Genomic DNA, 23,017 nt, shown 5'->3' with positions numbered 1-23,017 from the left:
GAAGCAAATGGACCATCTGCCCACTCAGGGTACAGCAATATGGCAACAGAAGACAGCAAAGACCTCAGTGCTGTGTTTTGGGGGCTATGGAAAATGCTCTTCTAATGAGGAGTTTTTCAACTGCATTATGAAGCCAGATCAAATCTCTCCATTGCTTTGTTCTTTCACTTGGTTTGCTAATCTGCAGCAGTAGAGCTGATGGCAGTTAAACAGGATGGAATTTATATCAGGCTTAGAAATTGTACTTGCTGCCTACGGTTTCCATGCCGAACGGCTTCAAATTACAGCGCACTTGTGTGAAGTTGCAGAGTTTTGTCATCTAACCATTCCACCAGTCCAGAGCACATCACGGGAGCTGCACTGCCGTCATCTGACTGCCATATGCCCAGCCCGGGAACCTTCCTTCAGTGCCGTCACCCTCAAATCAACAAAAGCTTTTGCCTGGCTGAGAGTTTTCAGGACCAGCTCCCCAGACAAGTAGGACGGCCTGGCTGCAGCATTAGTTAACTAATATCCATCTTTTATGTATTCTTCATGTGTCTATCACCCCAGGATTCCAACACACTAGCACCATATTTCATTCATCTGCAACAGATTGGAATGAACATTCAGCTGAAGTTTTATTAGCTTACTAGTGAATTTTCCCAAATTACCTTTTAGTTTTGTGGATTTTTTTCAGTTTCTTCAGTAACTATTGCTAGGGGGTTTCACACTATGATCCTGACAGACGACGTCGCTGTGTATAAAAGGATCTCCAGCTCAGGGCTACTCAGGTTGAGGGAAAGACAGAAGTATATCCCTTCTTCAAGATTCAAATAATTTTCATTAACATTACAGAAAATTACTTGGTGTCTTCGAGGAGCAGGAAAAATCCAGATTCCAGATTGCTTTTGTAGTTCTGTGTCCTTCCTTTAGGTGTGCATGATGTAGCCCTCTCTGTTTTCAAACAGAAGGAATCCAGCTGAAAGCACATTTTATTATAACTCCAGATGATGTTCAAGAGGATGAAAAACTCATTTTTCTCAGGTGGTCAGAAAACAAGTCCCAGTAAACTGGTATTATTTCCTCTCTCATCTGAATTATGTAGAGGAACTCAAATTGTTTATAAAGGTGTTTCAAAGATGTTTTTAAAAAGAAACACAGAAAATGCAAAAAAAAAAAAAAAAGAGAAGACAGCCCTGGACTTTTTCATCTTTTCAATAACTTTTCAATCTCTTAAGAACACTCATTTAGGTCAGAGTAGTTAAACTGCTATAAACCAGCTGCTAAAGTACCCTTCAATTGTAAATTAAACAGCAATTTTACCAAACATTCCCATTGCACGACTACATTAGCATAAACACAAAATCAGGATTTTAGAAAACACTTGGGAGAGCGAAGGGCTAGGACTGAAATAATGATTCATGACCTCATGATAATTGGAGTCAGTGGCAAAAATTTTAACAGATTTTGTTACTAGTAGGTCATGACTGATAGAAAAAGATATATAAATACGGAGAGATGGTCCAAACTTGAACTCCACACCTCAGAAAGCCAAGTTTCCACCCCTGCTGTCGGACAGGGCGATGTATCACAGGCATAGATAGAGCTTCTGAAATGGCAGCTTCTTAAAACACTGTCATCAAAACAGTTCATTTTCTCCACTTAAACCAGGGAATTACCACAAGAAAACGAGTTAGGGTCAGCTACGCATTGATCACATCGGTAAACAGTAATAACACTTAGCACTCATAGCAGTTTTCAACTTCAAAGCACTAATGAATGACACCCCCGGGATATCCCAAGGAGGTGGAAGCCCTCCCTGTGCCAGACCCAACCAGGTAAGGTTGGTGCACTGCTGCCAAGAGGACACGGGATGGAGGAAAGGAGAGGAATCTATAACTCCTCTCAGCCCTATGGGTATATGCTGTACTCTGCCTTTTCCAGGGCATTTTCCAGGGCAGGGTGGGGTCTTAACCCAAGCAATTAAGGACAGACTGATTTCAGCTCTATCTCTCTGGCTGTGATGGCACACAAGCAGCAGAGGCACAAGGCCTGCTCTCCTTGAACCCTGCCCAGCCTCCCACTGCCAAATTTCCCTGTCTCCAATGTGCTCTGAGCACTTGTAGTCTTCACAGATAAGCTGGCGTAGGCTTTGCTTTGGAGTGACTGAAAGCAAGAAAGTTTCATGGTGTTAAACTGCTCATAGAATCGCTGGAGTTATCCTCCTTTCTGTTCCCATAAAACAAAAACATCCATAGGAATCACGATCCAACGCTAGGCTGGCATGAGCAGCGCTGCCACTGTGTCACTGACTGATGCAACCGCCTGGCCCCAAAGCGGGAGGCAGAGACAACAAGCCCCAAGACCAAACTCAAAGATGGCTACAGCAAGGAGGTATTACTCATGAAAGGAGATAAAAAACTTGAAGCTTCCTTATATATTCATTTCCCAAAGCCGGTAATAGCTGCAACACCGGTATATTACTGATTCTTCTAATCTCCCTTTCTATTTCATGCCCTGCACAGCTGGGGATTCACTCTCCACCACAGAGCACAAGCCATTCCCCAAAAGCACTAGAAAGATTTTCCTACCACTCCCTCATCTGAAGTACTGCTAGGGGAAGAAAAAAAAGGAAGTAATTTTATCACTTCTGCTTTGTTTCCAGCAAGAAGCAGAGCTGTTCAGAGCACAAATGAGTACAGGTGATGTAGATCCAGTGCCAGATTCTCACTGCAATGGAAATCAGGTGAGTGCTGCTGACCTTAATGGAAATTAGTACCATAAACCTGGCATTAGTGAGCAGAGGACCTGCCAATGACCTGCTCTCCTCCAGCCACTAAAGATGCTTTACAGAGGCAAGCCTTGTGAAAGCAAAGACAGAAGTCATTACAATTGCATTTTGGTTGACCATGCTTGCAAGTGTGCACGTATGTGTATACAGGGAGGGGTTACATAAAGATCAGAGCAGACTACAAGTGGGAGCTGTTCTTTCCAAATTTTATACATTGCTTCGGTTATAAAAAGTTAACTTCACCCAGCTCAGTAAACTCCCTTCCCTCTTTGTTCATAGTCACTCTAGTATATCCATCATTTTTGATCCTCTACTGATTTCCATTGTTGGGGCTTATTTTCTGTGACTTGAGAACCTGAAATTACGCTATATATCTTTGTAGCTCATTGAACTAACCAGCATTTATTTTAATTTAGTAAGGAAACATTTGGCTGGGTGTGACCAAATAAATACTGTGTCTAAACCAACACAAATATACTTTGCACAAGGCTATAAACCTGTCTCAGAGCTCTAATGATATTGCGAGTCAATGAAGCTTCAGCGTTCTCATTAACATGATTCTGTCAGACCTCTATGTTGCATATTATTAATTTTTAAAAATAAATTGTAATATAATTTATAGCACTGTGGGGGAACAAAGGCTGAACCTTGGTAGTAATCCAACCTTTCAAGTTGATAATGGCTTTAACACTGACCGAATATTGAAAGGTGACCATGTACAGAGGCCATCAGACCTAATTATAAATAGGACAACAAGGATAAAACACACCACTAGTCTGTATCAGTGAAGACAAAACTTGCCTTGAGAGCAAAGGGGACAGATCTTGTCAAAAGATTATGAATAGTTTTGTTGCTGATTTGGACACAAAAAATAATCAAGAACTTTGTTTTAAAGACATAAACACACTTTTCTCCCTCTCAAAATTTAATTTTTATTATAAAAGGAACAAAATATAGAATAGCTAAAATTAATCTGGGTACCTATTCTTCAACTCAATTTGGAGGTAGGAGTTAGTAGGAACAAGCATATTTTCATGAAGGAAAAGCAAGCCTTCAAAAGCTCTGTGGAAATCTGTTAGGATGATGACATTAGTACACTCACATTGTTCTTCCCCATAGATTGCTGATGGTAGTGAACACAGCCAGTTTCTGCTACAGACAGTAGATCATGGTCCTCAGCACTTCACTGAACACTCAATGAGCCTCGTGATCAGACCTCTGGGTGGGAGGGAACACAAACAACTACAAAATGTGTTTAACCCAGGTAAGAGTAACTTCTTGTGAAAGGCAGCACAATACCATTTCCTGGTTTAGAAGGCATTCTCATCATCAAAATACGCTTTTGTAGTACTTATATGTATTTTCTAATTCAATCTCTTGTGCAGTATCTAGAAATACAGTACAGTGGTAATAACGTAATTAGTATTTTCACTAGCTAAATTATAGAGCTGACTGCAGAATACAGCATAGTAGCATCAATATTAACAGTTAAGTATTATACAAAAATGACATCAATAGTTTTAGTATAGTCACGAGAGACATCGTAATTTGCTGTTTCTCCAAGATCCCTTCAAATTGTGTCACATGAGGAAATTCACAAAATGCACCGGCTTTTAGTTCAACTCAAATTCTAAAAATCAGCATCTCAGAGATTTCTTAGGTAATTTTTTGTAGGTTCTTGAACAATATTCCATTCTGAATATGGTATTAGTTATAAAGAACATAAGTTCTGCTGCGTTGACCTCTCATATCAATTTAATTTTCTGTCCTGGTTTGAGGTAAAACAGGTCCCATTTTGTTCAGTAACTTTACTTTTTAACTGGGCCTCTTCTAACTACTGAAATTAACAGCATATTGTGCAGACACTGTTCGCTCTCCGAGTGATAAGACCTATGTTTATAGTTGATGCTAAGGAATGGTATGCAGAGAGGCTCTTGCTAATACTTGCATTTCTGCAAGTTAACAAAGGAGTATAACAGATACTTCACAGCTGACGATGATGATACATAGGGATTTGTAATAATTATCCAAGACCATAAAAGTAATCCTATGTCAGTGCAAGAAGTGGAACCACTGGCTTTCCAGTCTAGCACTTCTCCATATTTCCTTTCTACCCTGGTCACACAGCGAGATCTAAAACTCTAACAACCAAGATACTGGACACCAAGCAGCCATTAAGGAAGACACTGAGGCAAGCATGCTTTCACAGATTCCTCGCCTGAAGGGACAATAGTCAGCCACCCCTAATGCCCAGAAATCAGAGGACTCCAATTTACACCAGAAGCTGAAGGCTATCCCACAGCATCCTCCATGCCTTAAAACTCCCTTCTGGCCAAGCAAATTCACAACCCCCTAGACCAAATCAAGAACACTGAGGATCTACCCACACTCCACCCACTTCCTAATTACAGTAACTTTACGCTTTACTTCACAAAATGAGATTCATTTCTTCCTTCACCAGTTCCATTCAGCTCCTTCAACATTTTGTTCATTTGTTTGTTAAGATGCAGGACTCCAGCAGATTGATCACTTCAGATGAGACAAAGCAATCCCTTGGTAAATCCCTCTGGAAATGCAGAACATATTATATGCACAAGAGTTGAACTCCTTGAATTTCCCCTTTTCAGATCCTCTTGGTTTCCAGTCATTCAGATAAAGAATGGAGCTTTTGTAGGCCAGTTAATCCATCCACTGAATGAAATATGGTAAAGTTTTACACATCCACATGTTCTTTCAAGCCCCTGGTTTACATCTGTAGATGTAATAATAGCTGTGGTAATGTCGACAAAAATCATGGCTCGGGCCCTCAGAGAAGATCTTTAAAAACTTGGGTTGAAAAGTCCCAATGCTGCAGTCAAAGGAACTGGCAAAATGATTTAAGGGCTGTCTCTGCTTACATTTATTCTGCCAAAGCACTGGCTTAATTTTCTTTGTGCGTCTTAATAAGCCACCTCTGTGAGAGGGACTCTTACTTGAAATGCTTGTATGTCCTAAGCTCAGAAGTAGGCACCGTTGAGTGGTAAGCTGAGACAAACATCCAAAGGCGGTGTTGGGCTCAAGCTGCAAAATGAGCTTGTTCTTCATCTTCTCTAGCATCACGGTCACAAACTAGCATGAAAACAGCGTTTACACAATGGATTAAAATGCAAATCTACATTTTATTCTATGAAACTGAGACAAACGATACACACTTGAAGCCTGACAGAGTAGCAATTACAAACATTAATATAGTTTTAGATGACGGCTTAAACCAAATGAGGGCTCTGCACATCAGAGCTTGTGAAACACTACAGGTAAAAAGCAACTCTTGCCCTAGTAATGTAAGCCTAAAATACAAATTAGCAATAATTCTGCTGTAAAGGGCTAGATCTGCCTTGTGCAGACACGTACCTCCAGAGAAGCCTCAGTCACAAGGTGTATGTACAATGCAGGGAAGCAGCCTGCCAGCAAAGGAGAGCTGAGGGGGTTTCAAAGTATGTGGGAGAGGACTTTGCCTAATGGGATGTGGCGTTGTCCAGGAGAGTCCTGTGACAAGAGGCCAAACAGCCACTGGCCTAGGACAGAACTGCCTAGCTGGTGTAAAGATGTATTTATGCTAGGTCTGATGTAGATTGTGCCCTGCACAATCAGATCGCTTTGAAGGTTTGCCTTGTGCAATCATTTCCTTTGTCAGGAATCAGAAAAAGACTGTGAAAAGACTGTGAACAAATTGTTTAGGCATTGAAATTTAACCCTGTGGAATCCTTACAGTGTAGCACAGTGTGACACAGCAGGAGCACATTTGTCAGGGGACTGAAGCCTCTTTGCTCTCTCCGCACAAAACATATACATCAGCATTGTGTGGTGTGGGTGTGCTCCCAAGCACATGATGCAGCTATGGGTATGCAGCTCCATGCCTACCCTGCCTCTCATCTGCACTGCAACTGCATTCAGCCCTCTGCCCTATTTCTGTTCCGTTAGGGAAAATAAAGGCTTTAGATCCTTCAAGACCAGCCGGGAAGCCCTTCCATTACATTTCCTTTTAGAGACTGTACAAGATTTGATTTTTAAATATCCATAATGCATGTGAGAAAATTACTCAGTATTACAACAATCTTTTTAATAGACCTGATGTTTTTCCACTAGTCTCCTAGCATTACTAATGTCAGAATATAAACACCAAAACCAAAAAGGCATTTGGTAGAAGCTAGTCAGTTCCAAGACTTTTCACTCTGATGTGGGCTAAGGAAAGAACCCAGCTGGTGTGTTTTCTATACCAGCATTCAGGACACCAACAGTTTCCATCTCAGTTAGGCTCTGTACAGCAAGGTACTGTGCATCCCCTGCTCCTCCTGAAGAGCAGAGTCTGGGAGCACCAAGTACCTCACAGCAGGAGCACAGCCCTCTGTGGAATTAAACCTTAACACAAGATAGCCCATCAACGTTTTTGTGAATTGTTGAAAAATATGCTGACAAGAACAAAAGCAAATAGTCTTTTGGAATTTGGCAGCAAAAAGCCACTCTAAATCATTTCCAACTGCAATAAGTCTTTGCTCCTGTTTTACAAGTAATAGAAAAGACTATCCCTGTTTTATAAACTCATTCAGTTAATATGTTTAAGAAAGTAGACAAGTTTCTCTCCTGTGGGGGTTTTCAAACATTGTCTTTCCTTGCGGCTGCCAGTATTTCAACATCCTGTTCCAGAAACACTGTTTATTACTCTTTAAGAAAAAAAAACCCAACACACAAAACTGCTGCATACAAGGAAAAGAAAAATGGTTAGAAGAACAAAAAATGGTAAATGACAGTTACATATTAGGGAATACTAAAGGGTTGTGTGCTGCTCCCTGCTGCAACGGTACCCCAAAGGAGTAAGCAGAATGTAAAAGTCTTTTCACTTTACATTAGAAGGCAAAAATATTTCTAGGATGTTCTACAGACAGGCAAGAGCTCATACCTCCAATAACTGCCACGTCGATGCGGTCTGCAACTTCAAGACTAAGCTCCAAATGTGTTCCAACTCAATTCTGCATCAATTTCAGCTCTTGAAGAATAAGTACTGAGCAGCCTCAGTCCCATGACTCAAATCAGTGGGGCTCAAGTATCCTCAGGTTTTCTCCGAATGTGCTCAGAACTTTGCTAACAGTGTTCTTGCAGTCAAGCAATTCTCTTCTCTTCTGAGCCGCACATATTTGCTGCTGGCCCAAATGGAGCCGAACCTCCCAGGGTCCTTTCCCTTTGTGCCCATAGAAGTTCTAAGTTCACTCTGTGATCATCAACCATGCCAGGGCCACCACAGTATCATATCATGCAGAATTCAGCCCTTTTATCATCACCACATCTGATTATTTCTTTATTTAGCAGCTACTAACATCTTGGGAGATGCAAAATCAGATCGCTTTACTTTCTGAAAGGTAGCAGTAGGAGATATCTCAGTGCAGAATGGATTCCATAATTAGAAAAAGCAGAGGGGCCAGCCTTTTCCCCCCTTCTCAAGCTTGGGAAGCTCTAAACAATATGCAAAGGCAAAAGGGGAAAATGGTTACAGTACTGAGAAGGCTAAAATTTGAATGAGATAATAACAAAGCTTTCTTGTGGAAGGAAAAGGAAATGACTGATTCTAAAACAGCTTCTGTGATAAATCATCACCCCTGCATGAAATTCCATTCATATATGCTGCAATAGCTAGTAGTAATGTTAGAGAAAAACAAAAAGGAACAAAAACTTAGCAACAAACAAGTTTACAGAGAACAAAATGTAGCTTGCTGGAATTGCTGAGCTTTTTCAGTAGTTCAAACAGTAGAAGGAGACTCCAGAATCAAACAAGAGTTTCAACAGCTGTATTTGTATTACAGTCATAAAGGCATAAATGTGAAATACAGCTCTAATAAAAAATTGAAGTTTATATAACTGGATGGTAATTTTCCACCCTTTCCAGAAGTATCTCAGAATATCCAGGGGAGTAATACCTGAAAAAGAAACATTTTGTTTGTGCATTAGACTACAAGGCATGTTCTGTGCTCAGTAATGAAACACTATTCATATTTCTATTGATCAGGAGAAAATCCTAGCATTAAACACTGGTCAAGGAATTCTACAGTTATTCCTCTACAATGTTTTAAGTGCCTGCTTTTCAACTTACGTTATCATTTATGCTTGGAAGCAAGGTTTTCAAAAATATGTTTAGCTTCTTTTAGGGCATGTAGGTAAGTGACTAGGTTTTAGATAGGTTCACCAGCCATAAGCATTGTCTTTACTGAGAAATGTAGATGTTAACTTCTTTTGAAATTATGGCCTTTAATAAAAAAGCATGAGTTTACACAGAACCATAGGCTGCCAGACGACAATAGTCTACTGCTGTTCGTCAAACATAAGCACACACCCCAAAGCTAATGTGAAGTCTACATCAACGGGAGAGACATTGATTCTGGAACAAAAAAAATTTATCACAATGACCTTCTGTCTCTAATGCCAACTCAAGGACGGAGATTATCCAATAGGTTTTCATTAGAGTAGGACTCTATGGTGCCATTATTGTCCTGCTGTCATTCAGTTGGTTTTCCACAATGGACCAACTACACGCTTCCAATATGCAAGCATCACCAAAGCTGCATTTAGTTCTTGTTTTCCAGTTTAAAAGTATCTGAAATTTATTACTGTGTTATTCTAAAAACATACAACTCAGTACATTTCTGGTTTTGCAGGCATGTAAACAGTCACCTCTGAGCCCTGGAAGCTTTAACTATAAAGAGAGAGGAACACACTTCCATGTAATGCATGCCTAAAATGTATTCAAGTAGAAATCCCCAAAGTTTTCACACTGAAGGAAGATACATTTACCTTGTTGATTTTCATTTTCTGGATGATTTCTGCATAATGTAACTCTTTTTAAAACTCATGTTAGTTCTTTGATTGTAAAGCTAACTTTTCAATGCATTATTATATTCAGTCTGCAAACAGCCTAAAATATCAGGTCTCCAGGACAAACCCAGAGCTGGAGTCTATTATAGCAGCTGTGCCTCAGGCAGCACAACCAACATCAGGCACTAGCACAAAGAGGCAAGCACAAGATGCTCGAAGGGGCCCTTTTCTTTATTACATCCCAGCCTACATGACTAACCTTGTTTCATTTACAGGGAAAAAAAAATAGCTGTAACAAAGAAACATTAATTGTATCCAGAAAAGCATAAGGAAATGTCCTCTTTTCCTCTTAAGCATTCACTGTGGAATAAAGTGTCTTTATGATTTTGCTTTTATCCACTGGCTTTTCCTTGTGGAGACAAACAGGGCTTCATTTTGCGTGACTTAGTTTGTAGCTACTATTAGCTGAAGAACTGTTGCTATAATTAAAATTGATGATGCAGATTTTCAGAGCCTGTAGAGGGAGTGCACGAGTACAACATCCTTTTGATGTGTTGATGGAGTGAAGGACTGGTAAATGGATATCTAGAATCTAGGAGGGCATTTCTCTCATTATTACAATTTAGGATGGTGACATTTTGACTGTAAGCTATTTAATAGTGTTTCTGTATTCATTAAGGGCAAAGTTCAACTTGGTGCAGACAGCTGGTGTATGGTCCTTTTATATAACACTTAAGCCTCATGATGAGGCTGGGGGAGGAAGGGCAGCTGTGGGCAAAGCAACTGTGCAGGAGAGCCTCTGGACCCTCTGTACATCAGAGGAAGTTTCAAAGAAGCCTCTGAATACACTAGTTCAGACAGGCTCTTAGGGAAGTCAAGGATGCAACAAAAGATTCTCCAATACCTGTATTTTGGAGCCTGAGTAATCCATAAATAAGTTATCGAGATAAACTAAACTTCCCACAGACATTCATTAATATGAGAGCGGCTGTGCTGAAGCCTCAGAGTCTGTCTGGGTGGTGCAGGACTGACTTTTCTTCCCAGTTTCCTGCAAGAGCCTGATTATTTGGGCTTAGTTTACAGGCAGAGAAATTAGATTCCAAAACCAATCAGAAAAGCCAAAGTGTTCAAAAGTGCGTCTAGCGGTTGTGTTACCACTGGGGCAGGTAACCAAAGTTATGCTGTTTTATTAAAACCAAAATTTATGTAGAAGTTAAATTAATATTTTAAATCCTTGCTTTGTGTTATTCCTATGAAAAACATCTAACAATGTTATGAGTTTTTTAAATTTCATTTTCCCTACCTTACTATTTCCTCTGGATAGCAATTGTTAATAGTGTTGATATATTCCTGAAGAAGTGACCCAGGTTCTGCTTTTATTTCTTGAACCTTTTTAAGTCCACCAGTTGTTACAAAGAGACGACGAGCTTTACTGTCATGCGGTAACACCTATACACAGAAAAGTACATTTTTAAAAAAAAAAATACTATTTTCTTTTAAAGGAACCTCTACGCTACTAGGCTCAAATATTGCTTATCTGCTTTTAATTCAGAGGACAGATAAAATGGAACATCAGAGGTACAACATCTGTAATGACTACTGTATTTTAACACCCAGTAGTACAGGAAAAAAAAATCATAAACCAGCCCTTTATGGCTATAACATAATTTAACATGTACTTTAATACATAACATATATAAAAATAATGAATTGAATATTTATCTTTTTGTAAATAATATTTCTTGAATTATTCCTATGGAGACAATAAGATTGTGGAGATTAAATAGACAATAAAACCAGAACACTAACATGGAAAAACAACAGCATCTGTTCCACTTAAACCAAGTTATTCAGGTCTTTTATGTCAATTCCCACAGTTTAATTGTAGAGCAGAATTTTATATCATTATAATGATCTAGTATAGATTAGTGCATGAAAACAATACTGAGAATTGTTGCAAGTGAACAATGCAGCCTTGAAGCATTACATGCTACTATTAAATTCCTAGATATTAAATCCTACAACACACTGTGTAGCCATGGAAGCCTTTAACAAATACAAACATACACACACAAAGCAAAAATGTGAAGTTTCTGCAGCCAAAGGGGATGAGAAGCAGAAATGATCAGACAATACATTCTATGCTCCCCGAGTGATGCCAATATGCAGCTCTGTCCAGAGGATGGGAGGGAGGAAGGTGGGGGCTGGGCCAGGCGAGGGAGAATGACAGCATGTAGTCCATAGGCCCACAGGGCTGCAGTAATATTTAAAAAAAAAAAAAAGGGGGGGGGGGGGGGGGGGGGAGGCGGAGAAAATATAAGACGTCAGCTGCATCTACAACAAAACCAGACGGGTTTAAAACCAACTCAGAGTTACATACTATGGGGGCAAAAGCATTTTGTAAGCCTTCATACTGGTCAGACAAATCAAGCCATAAATTTGATTATATCTCAGTGTAAAACAAAAGCCTCGAAGGAGGAAGGGATTGCCTAAAAGGATGAAGGAAAAGAAGGGTGAGATTTCTGCCACGCATATAGGCAAACAGCTTTCATTTCTCTGGTCCCTCTAGGCTGTACAAAATCAACAGACAGGTAAAGAAAAAACAGGGGAGCATAGAGACTTCTCCCTGTTATATACTCCATAGAAGTGTCAGCAACAACTGTGATCATTTCGTTGTGGGAACTGAAAAGACGGCAGTTTCCATGCATCTCCCACAACAAGAACTGCCAAGTAGGAACTAGCAAGGAGACAGGATACGGCCCTTTCCCTGCCTTCCTCCTCCACACTGTGACTCCCAGGCTGGATAAGACAGCAGAAAACTCTCTTGGAAGAGGCCTTAATGACAGACATCACCTCTGAGATACAGTCCCTTCCCCCAGTCCAAACTGAGACAGCAGAGAATTGCACAGACCCTGAAAACAATAATGCTAAAATGACACAGTCCAGCACCAAGAACGGATAGCATCCCACTCTGAAGCACAGCTCAGAAATAAGGCTTTTACTGTGCTATAAATAAGCCCAAAGAAGTAATACGCCACAGCTCTAAGAATAGGAAATTCCCAAGCTATGGTACAGGAGAGAGAAATGCTTTTACTGCAGAGAACTTAATTTTAAAGGTATACTTCAGAAAAGCAAATGCCAGACAAGTATAGCTTGTTTCATACAATGCAGGAGAAGAAGAAAAACAAAACAAAACAAAAGATCAGTTGGCATGAAGGGTACAAAACCACTTCCACAGCAAACAACATTCAAATCTATACACTGGGTAACCAATTACTATGCACTCAGCTCATTAATAGCTCCAGTCAGCACACAGAAGCAAAAGGCACTGGATTCTGTGCAAATTTCCAATCTTTATACAGACTTAGCAAGAAGACAGGACAAACCTAAATGTGGCAATGTAATCAGGAGTCTGCACTACAAACAGTAGTGTTCCAGATCTGTGATAATCAGAACTGAATACCAAGAGTGTTTAACTTGGCTATTTCCTGAAAGAACATCTCACCAAGAGCGCCTGGTACCCCCTGCTATCAGAGTACACTGCAGAGTATTGCACAAAATATAGTCTATAGTTGAGCAGGATACCACACAGCTGGTGAGCGTTGCAGACGCTGGAAATCTCCTGGATAGTTAGCAATTATTCAAATAATTTGAAATATTTTGATTAAATGTTTTTACGTGCTGCGCTCAAATCAACAATGTAATTAACAACAAACTGTTTCAAATTTTGAAAGGGATGAGAAAAGATTTGGGATTTTTGCACTTACTTAATTGAGACTGAAAATTAATGAGGATAAAAGTGGTGAAGCCTTTATACTCTAGACTATTGTGAAATACCTGACTTAAGTCACTCGTGTACAGACAGCTTGTACTTTATCTAAAACAGATGTGGCTGGGATTTATGTGGTACATTGGCTCAGTGAAAATATTTGCACATGAGTTAATATTCCACTTAATCTCAAGAGGCAAGGAAGAAAAAAACCACCTTGCTTATAAGCAACTGTTTTCCTAGTCTTAGGATGAATTATGGCAGGTTCCAGATGAAACAGTATCCGGCTTTATCAGGCAAAAGAATGGGATGCTCCAAACTGCTTCTACAGGGGATGCTTGAGGATTCTGAGAAAACAACTGAGACCTTTAGAGAGACTTCATCTTTGGAAAGATAGCTTCCTTGCTAAATGGAAAACAATTAACGTATTACTCATCATGCAGAGCCTTTTCTTACCTTACTAAACTGCCCAACAATATGTTTCATAATATTGGGAGGGGCATCGTGCAGCAATGGTTCAAGTGCTGGAAGATAAGTGCATTTCTGAAGGATATTCTTTAAGGCTTTTTTAGTCTATTGAAATAAAAAATAAAATTTCTCTAGTAAGACATAAATTAAAACAAGAATTCATGTTATGTATCACTGAAATCTGATCAAAAAAGCAAATTGATCAGAATTCTGAAAGACTATTTTCTGAATAAAAATTATTATATCTATCAGGTCACTTAATGAAGAATCAATTTTCTACTTAGATTTATTAAACCTTCAAACCTACAGTACATCATATTATTATTACATTATCTACGGTCAAAGTAATGGCAATTTTTCTTTGACTACAATGGAAGCAGGAGTAGAACCTTTAAATTGAAGTACTGTAATATAATAAGAAAGCTAAATCAAAACACATTTTAAAAGATTGTATTTTAGACGTGGCTTACTAGGAGAGTCTGCTGGTCTGGGATAGCAAAGTGCACTACCATCCAGGCAGGGAGGGAAAGTTAGGAATGACCTTCCTGGGTAGGATTACAGGTACAGCTAATTTGGCCTTGATATTTTGGTGACCACTGAAAATGACTATACAAAAGTTATTTTACAGATCTGGAACGTTATACTTCAGTGGAATGTACAGAAGCATAGTGCAACACAGGAGACCGTATCCTGTTATATTACACTCTTCAGTTGGCTCACTTACTGTTGCTCAAAAATACACTGTACCAAACTGCAACTCTACTAGCTCCCACACAAGGAAGGCTCTAAACATGAACAGTTGCATGTTTGCAGAGCTTTGAATATTTATTACAGTTTTATTATAATAATAAAAATGTAAGCAAATCTACTACAAGGACTATAATATTTTGTACAAGAGCTTATATTTCAGGAAAAAAAAGAAAAATAGATAATTAGAAATTAGTCACTCACGAGAAGATACATATTTATGGGTGTATGCAACTCTGATCTAAATTCAGAAGAAAATAAGGGACTAGGACTGCTGTGGCTGTACCATATGATTTGCTATGCACCATATGCACACCCATTAGGACCAGCCAGTCCTAATAAATGACATACAGCCTTCGAACAGCCTACACCCAGGAAATCTGTGACTCGATGAGCATCAATAAAAGCACATACCATTTAGTAGTTTTTAAGCACTTATACCTGTCTATTACAATAAATATATCATACTGCAGATACTACAAATATACTTGCTTTCATTTGAAGATCTTCTGAACTGCGTGTGTCCATATACATAGCAAGGAGTGTGGGCAGCACGTTTGCTACTGCAACAGCACGTGCATGCTCAGGAGTGTGTCTTCCAACCTGTCCCAAGGCCCAAGCAGCTGCTGCCTTAATATGATCTTCATGTTCTTCTACCAAAGAGGCACACAGTGGTGGTACTCCCTATAGCATTAATCAAAAGCACAACCTTTACAAATCCACACCAGGGAAGGACGACTTGAAACTGATAAGAGACTGTTGGAAAATATTTATTTATACTCTTCTTCTAAAATAAGCTATAAGAGAATGCATGCAAGTGGTGTCATATTTTTACATCATGACTAGCTAGAAGTTTGAATAAATCTTAATAAATCTAGTTAAAGAATGAGAGAAACAGATTCAATGTTCTAAGTCAGAAGGCAGTTTAAGTTAACACAAATTTAAGGGATAAAAGGAATACATGACACAATTCAGGCTGTACCAAGAGTAAAGGTTTCAGTTTTGTCAGACTGAAAATAAAAGAATTTGAGTGTTCATGAATCTATGAAAGCAGTTTAAGACCAGAAGGGCTCAATCATTCTTTTTTTTTTTAATCTAATCCACAGCACTAAATTTCAATTCATCAACCTCTTCTTGAGTCCAATAATTCATGTTTGAATCATCCAACCACTTCCAGAAAGGTTTCAATTCTTAATTTGAAGACATCAAGAGATGGAGAATACCTCGCTCACATCCAGCTGTTACTGAAATTCTTCTGGTTCGGGTTCTCCTTTCTCCACAGGATTATGGAGCTGCTTAGTAGCTGGTATTTTATGCCAGGATACTTCAATAGGAATCATTTCATGCTACTTTAAGTAAGGCAAGGCTACCAAACCTCTAACTAGAAAACCTTTTTCTCCATCTCATGGATCATTTTTTAGTCGTTTCCGCACACTCTTTGTGAAAAAAATCTTGAAAAACCCCCATACAGACAACAGGACTATACACACTATAAATATATATATAAATAGTATATAAATAGATTAACTTCTCTTTTCCAATAATGCTTCATCTTCCACTCTTTAATACTGCAAAGGACTGAGTTGCCTTTTTCCTTGCCACTGCACTGTAGCAGAAGACCACAATGAAGTGTTTGCCCAGTATGACTCCAAAAATCATTTTTTTCAAAATTCATCCTTTCCAGGATACAGTACTGCAGAATGGAGCTATCACTTTACATAATAACATTGTAGTTGTGTAACTGCATGTGGTTATGTCACAGTGCATTTCTTTCAAATGGTTCCAGTTTACCAAGCCATGTCCTCAGCGCTATGTACCATTCCACAAGCTTAGTCTCCCCTGAAGCAACTTTTTTTTTTTTTTTATATGAGTTTTGGGTTTATTTGGGTTTATTTTGTAGATCATTCTTTAAAATATTTAATTTCATGAGAGTTTGCACAGATCCCTACAAAATCTCTCACTGCGCTCCCATTCAGTTATGGTAGCAACCATTATTACTCTTCAAAAATTTATCACTTAGGTGCTTCCACATTAACTTAATCCTGGATTCATCCCACTTAACATCAAGCATTCAACAGGAAAAGCATATTTGCTCTAGGCATCCCTAGAAGTGGAGAGACGGAGACACATCCAGAGAAGAGCCTCAGAAGAAGGAAAGGAAAAAGTGTCTATATAATTTTCAAATGCAGAAGAGCATTTTTTTGATCACTCTAACCTCCCCTGCATACTTAATGATGTTATGTTGTAGCAGTTTCCATTTCTTAACTTGTATTCCTACTAGAAGGCATTTCTGTTCCTCTTTTTTTATTGTTTCATTGTTTCCACTCATACAGTATATTTTAAATTAGTGTGAAAATGGGCCAACAATGCTCAGTGAAATTACTTTCTTCCTCCCATCATTAGTTAGTATTATTCACATCAGAATATTATGTCAGGCACTAATTTCACCTATTGTGAATATTGCAAATTCTCTCCTTTCTGTATCATTGCCCAGCAGAATTTATTTAAACCTGAAAATGTATAGCTTATCTCATTTGAAATGTCACTTGCACAACTGAATCAAAACATACTACATTAGGAACTGAGGTCTTTTAAAGTCTGAAGATTTCTGTTGCCAGGCTACTCTAGCAGTACTAGCAGAGTCGTGCTAGTGAAATGGAGAATGTGCCATTAAACATTCTTCTTTCAAAAAGGGTCTTGATGTAGCCAAAAATACTCATTTTAAGAGGAAACAGACCACAGAAATTCACTGACTTATTTTCTGTACCTGTGCAACTGCAACACAGAAAAATCACATACTGTAATACCAATAGATGTTCATAAACTAATCCAGGACATTTTATAAGAGGCTCAACTTCATAAAGGCACACTTTGATCAGGTTACCACATAATTTCAGCCACAGCAAGCAGCCATATTGGGAGAAAGTGCATTCATCAACAGCAAGTATATAATTCTGTCACAAAATACATTCTCTGCCTATGTTAATTTGTATCTCTTTCTCAGAATACCGCTGAAGAATTATAGGAAGACGACAAAGTGATAGCTAACCTTGGAGACAATCACTGCCATTGACAGGTTCTCCGAATGAGCTGCTACGTAACCAAGCATCATGATGCCAGGCAGCCTGACAGTCCCTCTGCAGCTGCCAATGCAATCAATCACAGCAGCAACTCCACCTGCATTTACTATAAGCTGTGAAAGCTGAAAAGATAAACGGAAGAAATTAGATATTGTGAAGTATCAACAGGCATAAAGCACTACATTAGAAGAGTCTTCACATGTATTGCTCCCGATTTATAAATAAAGCTGGAATAAGAGTGATATATCATACAGGCTGTCGGGCACTAAGCACAGCATGAAGTTCTCAGGAATGAAGCTGTTTCCCTACTCTGTTTTTGACTGACTTTACTGCAAGGAAATCAGGACTCTGAATTCTTGATGCTTTATAGCATGGAATGAAACATTCTCAACTCCATTAGTACACACCAAAGAACCATGCAAATGACAGCCTAATACACGAATGCCCCTGAAGAAACACCTACTGAGCCCGATATTCTTTCATACTAGTGCCCACTCATTCCCAAACCAATATCCTATGTTCTGTGCAAGGACAGAGGAAAAGGCCCACTCCTCCTCTCACCTGCATTCTAGATAACCTCTGCAGCATAAAAGCCTTTGTGGATCCCCCTACTGAGGCATGAAGCCAAGGACAACTGTCATGGATGGACAAAACTGACTTGGATGACACCATTCTTCCTTGTTAGGGTATTCTGAGGGAAACGTCCAGGGAACACACTGGATTGTCAATGGAGTTTGCCCTGGAATGCCAAATTATTATATAGCCTTGCTTATAAATGATAATCATGTCCACAGTCTATAACGTTTGCTGTGTGCATCAAGCTATGCAACATGTTTCTTTCCGAAAGGTATCACTTCTCACATCACTTGAGGGACAGCAGTAGTGTATGTAGGATAACAACAATGCATAGAAATTAAAATAACTTAATATTATGATTATTTCCTTCTATCTCATTAGGTATATCACATTTGTCCCCAAGATTCCAAAGTAAAAGAAACATATCCTTAAAGTCGAAATCAAATTAACAAAACCAAGGCATTTGTATTTCCAATCCAGTTGATTTAGATAAACATAAAATCCACTGTTACCTTAGAGCCTGTAAAAGGGGATTGGTTTTTTTTCATGAAACAGCTAGATAAAATGTAAAGTTATTACTTAGGAAAAACTGTTCACATAATTGTGAACTGGAGCCAGTGATGACCAAGCCCTATGTCTGGGCACAGCCATATACACAGAGCTCCTGCACAGACACCCTCCCTGGTGCTGTGAGCCTCAGACCCCACTGCAACTCCCCCCAGACCCTGACCTTCACATGAATTTTACTGCATAATGCAGATAGAGAGCTGAGATCCAAAAGCCACAACGCTCATGTGACTGACACAGCTAACTCCTTGAGAAATATCGTTTGCCAATCTGTCTCTCCTGGACCACACGGTGCTCAAATAGAGTTGCTCAGAGATGGACAAACATCACTGTCACTCTAAAGTCGAATGTGGATTGTGACTTCCCACTGGGAGTCACCCAAAAACTTCCTACAGCTCCTTTGGAGAACTGCTAGAATGGCCAATGCCCCTTGCATAGAGGATCCTGTGCTAGCAGCTCTTCTGACTTAACCTGCAGTCTTGTGAGTTTGGCCTCTGGCTTCCAACTCTAGTGCCCTCCTTTGATAATGATAATTTCTTCACTTTTTTTGAGAAAGTTGCATTGCATTGCATCGCTCATGAGGTGCAAAGAGAATGCAGGAAATGTGACAAGACTGCAACTTTTAATCACCAGCAGCTTAAAGACTAGCAGGTTGAAGAAACAGCACAATATTCATGTTTAAACTTCTCAATTGTTAAGCTAGTATCAGGATTTTGAAATGGCTGCGCTCAGCATTAGTGTGTTCCACAAATACACTGCTTGTATTTCATTGCAGAATCATATTTAGAGCCTTTTAATTATCTCTATGGTCTGACAGATTAACCTAGTTATAATTATTTGTTTTTCCTATTTATTTTGTTTTGACTTTGCCAAACATCCCCACCTTCCTGTACCAATTATTGGCAAAAACACTGCAAATGCTGAGACTCAAATTATAAAAGCCAGCTAACAGAAGAAACTACTATCAGCTTAATAATAAATAAGAGAATTTTTGACCTTAATTGTCATTGGAAAAATAATTAAAATGTCATCCCAGCACTCCAGAAGATTTTTTAAAGAGACACACACCATCTACTACTGTTATAGGATGATCTTGTCATTTATTAGCTGGTATCATGACTTCTGTGAGGCTTTTCTCATGATATTTTTAATATCTAGGACTGACAATACTGTCAGCCTAAAACTCCCTCTCTGCGCAGATATTTTATGGAATGAAGTAGCTGGGTATACATTATGCGATTCCTAGTTTCCTAACCCAATTCATATTCAATACACATCTCATAATATCAGCAAGCATTTCCATATTTTTCCAATGAACATGCCAAACAGCTATTTGCCCTCCCTTTCGAAAAGCAAATGACAGAATAATCCTGTATTTTATTTAAAGTGTAAAATCTAATGATATGACCTTGTATTTGCATTTTCAAGGTTTTACCTCAGGCGTATGCTTTGCTATCTCTCTAATTAAAGTTGCACCATTTTTCTTGACATATTCATCTGAGTCCTTCAGGCATGTGAGCACAACTGGGAAAATTTCTGCTTCAACCACCAACTCTGCAAGATCCACTGAATGCTTTGCTATTTGGCTTAGAGCTGACAGCACCTGACGCTAGTAAATAAAAATTGTTAAAAAATCAATAGTATACAAACATCCCACAACACACACTCCTCCTGCGCACAAAAATCTATTGCATCAAGGAAAACAAAGCAGGATAGGGAAAACAATTACAGCTATTTTACAATTCACTGAGTCAATTCATGCACGAATATAATGGCATAGAACATTCGCTGGTTCCTGAATAAAAGTTTCTCCTTTGTTTTATCCCATTCAAGCTTGCTATGTATTAAAACAGAAACTATATATATACCATTTAAAACTATAATTTAAAATTTATTGAAATCTATAGAAAGTATCTTTATTTGCATGAGTTTGGTCTGCCAGACCTTGTATTAAGAATTTTTATCTATTTGTTTGAAGTGGCATTTTTATGTTGTCTTCTGTTTCTGTTAGGGTAAGACAGAAAAATTAATTAGATTAAGAAACAATTATTTGTCAATTAAACTCTAGTGATTAAACCTTTGACAACAGCTATTCACATCAGATAGTACATTCTAAAATGCAATAATACATTTAATATTAACTGGTTTATACTATAATCTTAAGTATGCAAAACCTTCTTAACAGAATTGTGCAAATTTTATCTATGAAAAATATCTATCTGTTGCATTCTTCACATACTGTATAATTCTAAAAAAAAAATTCATACTATTCATTTTAAAGATCATTTTAGCAGTTCCTCACAGAGCGGCAGTTTTTATTCAGTAGCTAAATCTGTGAATATGTTCAGAACTCTTCGTCACTAACTATGTAATTACATTTTGTTAATGCCCAAAACAAGAGCTTCCTAAATAAATATGCACATCAGTGCCTTTGATTCAGTATCAAGTAATGACTGCTATAATGGAGATTTAAAAAAATAATGTTTAAATGTACCTTCAGTTTAGCATCAGGGTTCAGGATCATCTGAGCTAAGTGAGCGATAGCTCCTGCATCCACTACTGTCTGTGCTAACTCTGGAGAATGCTTTGAAATATCACTGAGAGTTGAAGCAGCAATCCTTTTCAAAGCAATTTCTGGCTCCTGGATACAGAGCACTAAAAGAGGAACAGCTCCTGCATCCACCACAGCTTGTGACAGTTCTGTAGGTCCAAGGAAAGTAATTAAGTGAGTATGGGTGACTGACCCTTGTGCAAGCCATTTTTCACCCTGACAGATACAGCAAAGGAAAAAGGGGAGGGTGTAGTTCACTGTCTCGACATCTGCATTTCAAATCAGCCCTCCTGGTTTCATAAACCGTGTGGACCAATCCACAACTGAAAAGAATGCAGGTCAATAGATGGACCCCCATTTACATGCACACATTTGAGGTAGATTAGGCTGAAATGGTTTGTTATTCTGTTTTCTTTTTCTTTTTTAAAGTAAGCAGATGTCAGCTGTTTAAACCCTGGCTATTCTACACTGATCAATAGGAAAGCATTTTATGCATGGGTAACAACAACACAGAAAGCCAAAGTACCAAAATTTTACCAACCACCTAATTAGAGAGCATTTTACCCTCTTTAAATGATAAGCAGATATTAGCATAGATCAAATGCCAAAAACAAAAATACAAAAAACATACATAAAAGATTTATCTTACATAAAAGATTGGGAAAATGGAACTTGCTAAACCTAGTTTTGATCAGCTACTATACATGGGACAAGACAGAATTTATACTTTAATGACATGAAAATGTTATCATACACAATTACACAATTGAGAAATATCATCAGTGGGATATTGTGTGTCTGTGATCACTAAAATATCATTAACTAACTGCACCTTAAATAAAAAAGAAAAAAATAATAATCTGAGCATACAATTAGCTGACATGGACAAAAATTACACTGTTAGAAAATCATTAGCTCTCTCTGTGTATGCAGCATTAATCACAGTCCTAAAATAAGAATTACTGGATATCAGAAGCAAAATTTATACTATAACCAAGCTGTGCTATTTTAAAATAGTATTGAAAAAGTGGTAAAAATCATGGGGGATTCAATAATCTATTAGGTTCTTAGTCCAGTTTTGCTACACCTTATTATGCATATCCATTATTATCTTTAACATTTATCTTGACTTACAGTACCATGGCAACATATGGCTGTTGTATTTCAAGACTCTAACTTAGCTTTTGATTTATAGTCCATCTATAAAGAGATTTTCATACTAAGAAAAATATAGCGTACTTCATTAAATATACATAGACTAATACAGTTTTTCATGAAATCTGTAAGTCATGTCATCATTACATTGTTAATATCCAAATAATGTTCCTGACCAGATTTGTTTTCAATTAGTGAATTATAACCAGACACCCCAATAGACGCGATAAGTTAAGTATTTACGCTGTATGTTATTTTATGATACGTTTTAAACAAAGTATAAGTATTACCTCACAAAATTATAATATATAATGCAGTACTTTTTAAACTAATACAAAATTAACTGTTCAAGGGTCACTTTTCAAATAACTTTTTGACTGAAAATGCACAGTGTGCACCCTCCAAATACACACAAATCATAAGATTTCAACAATATGCTGAAATGCTGCCAAATGCTATATCTGCAATTTTACAAATTTTACATTAAATGT

At 38.3% G+C, this 23,017-nt stretch overlaps 1 protein-coding gene across 1 annotated transcript in view; it reads right to left on the bottom strand.

Moving 5' to 3' along the window:
- Nucleotides 1-8,477: 8,477 nt before the first annotated feature.
- Nucleotides 8,478-23,017, bottom strand: part of SPAG6 (sperm associated antigen 6) — a 38,315-nt gene continuing 23,775 nt past the window's right edge. Inside the window, exons 5-11 of the mRNA XM_009887153.1 lie at nt 21,315-21,520; nt 20,256-20,429; nt 17,647-17,799; nt 15,090-15,281; nt 13,839-13,955; nt 10,917-11,062; nt 8,478-8,721 (exon numbers count right to left, since the gene is read on the bottom strand). Of these exons, the coding sequence (XP_009885455.1) occupies nt 8,655-8,721; nt 10,917-11,062; nt 13,839-13,955; nt 15,090-15,281; nt 17,647-17,799; nt 20,256-20,429; nt 21,315-21,520 (1,055 nt within the window). The 3' untranslated portion in view covers nt 8,478-8,654. The remainder of the gene's footprint in view (nt 8,722-10,916; nt 11,063-13,838; nt 13,956-15,089; nt 15,282-17,646; nt 17,800-20,255; nt 20,430-21,314; nt 21,521-23,017) is intronic.

This window comes from Charadrius vociferus, unplaced genomic scaffold (genome assembly GCF_000708025.1).
Source record: "Charadrius vociferus isolate BGI_N301 unplaced genomic scaffold, ASM70802v2 scaffold126, whole genome shotgun sequence".
Taxonomy (NCBI): domain Eukaryota; kingdom Metazoa; phylum Chordata; class Aves; order Charadriiformes; family Charadriidae; genus Charadrius; species Charadrius vociferus.
This window is presented reverse-complemented; position numbering and strand designations above follow the sequence as displayed.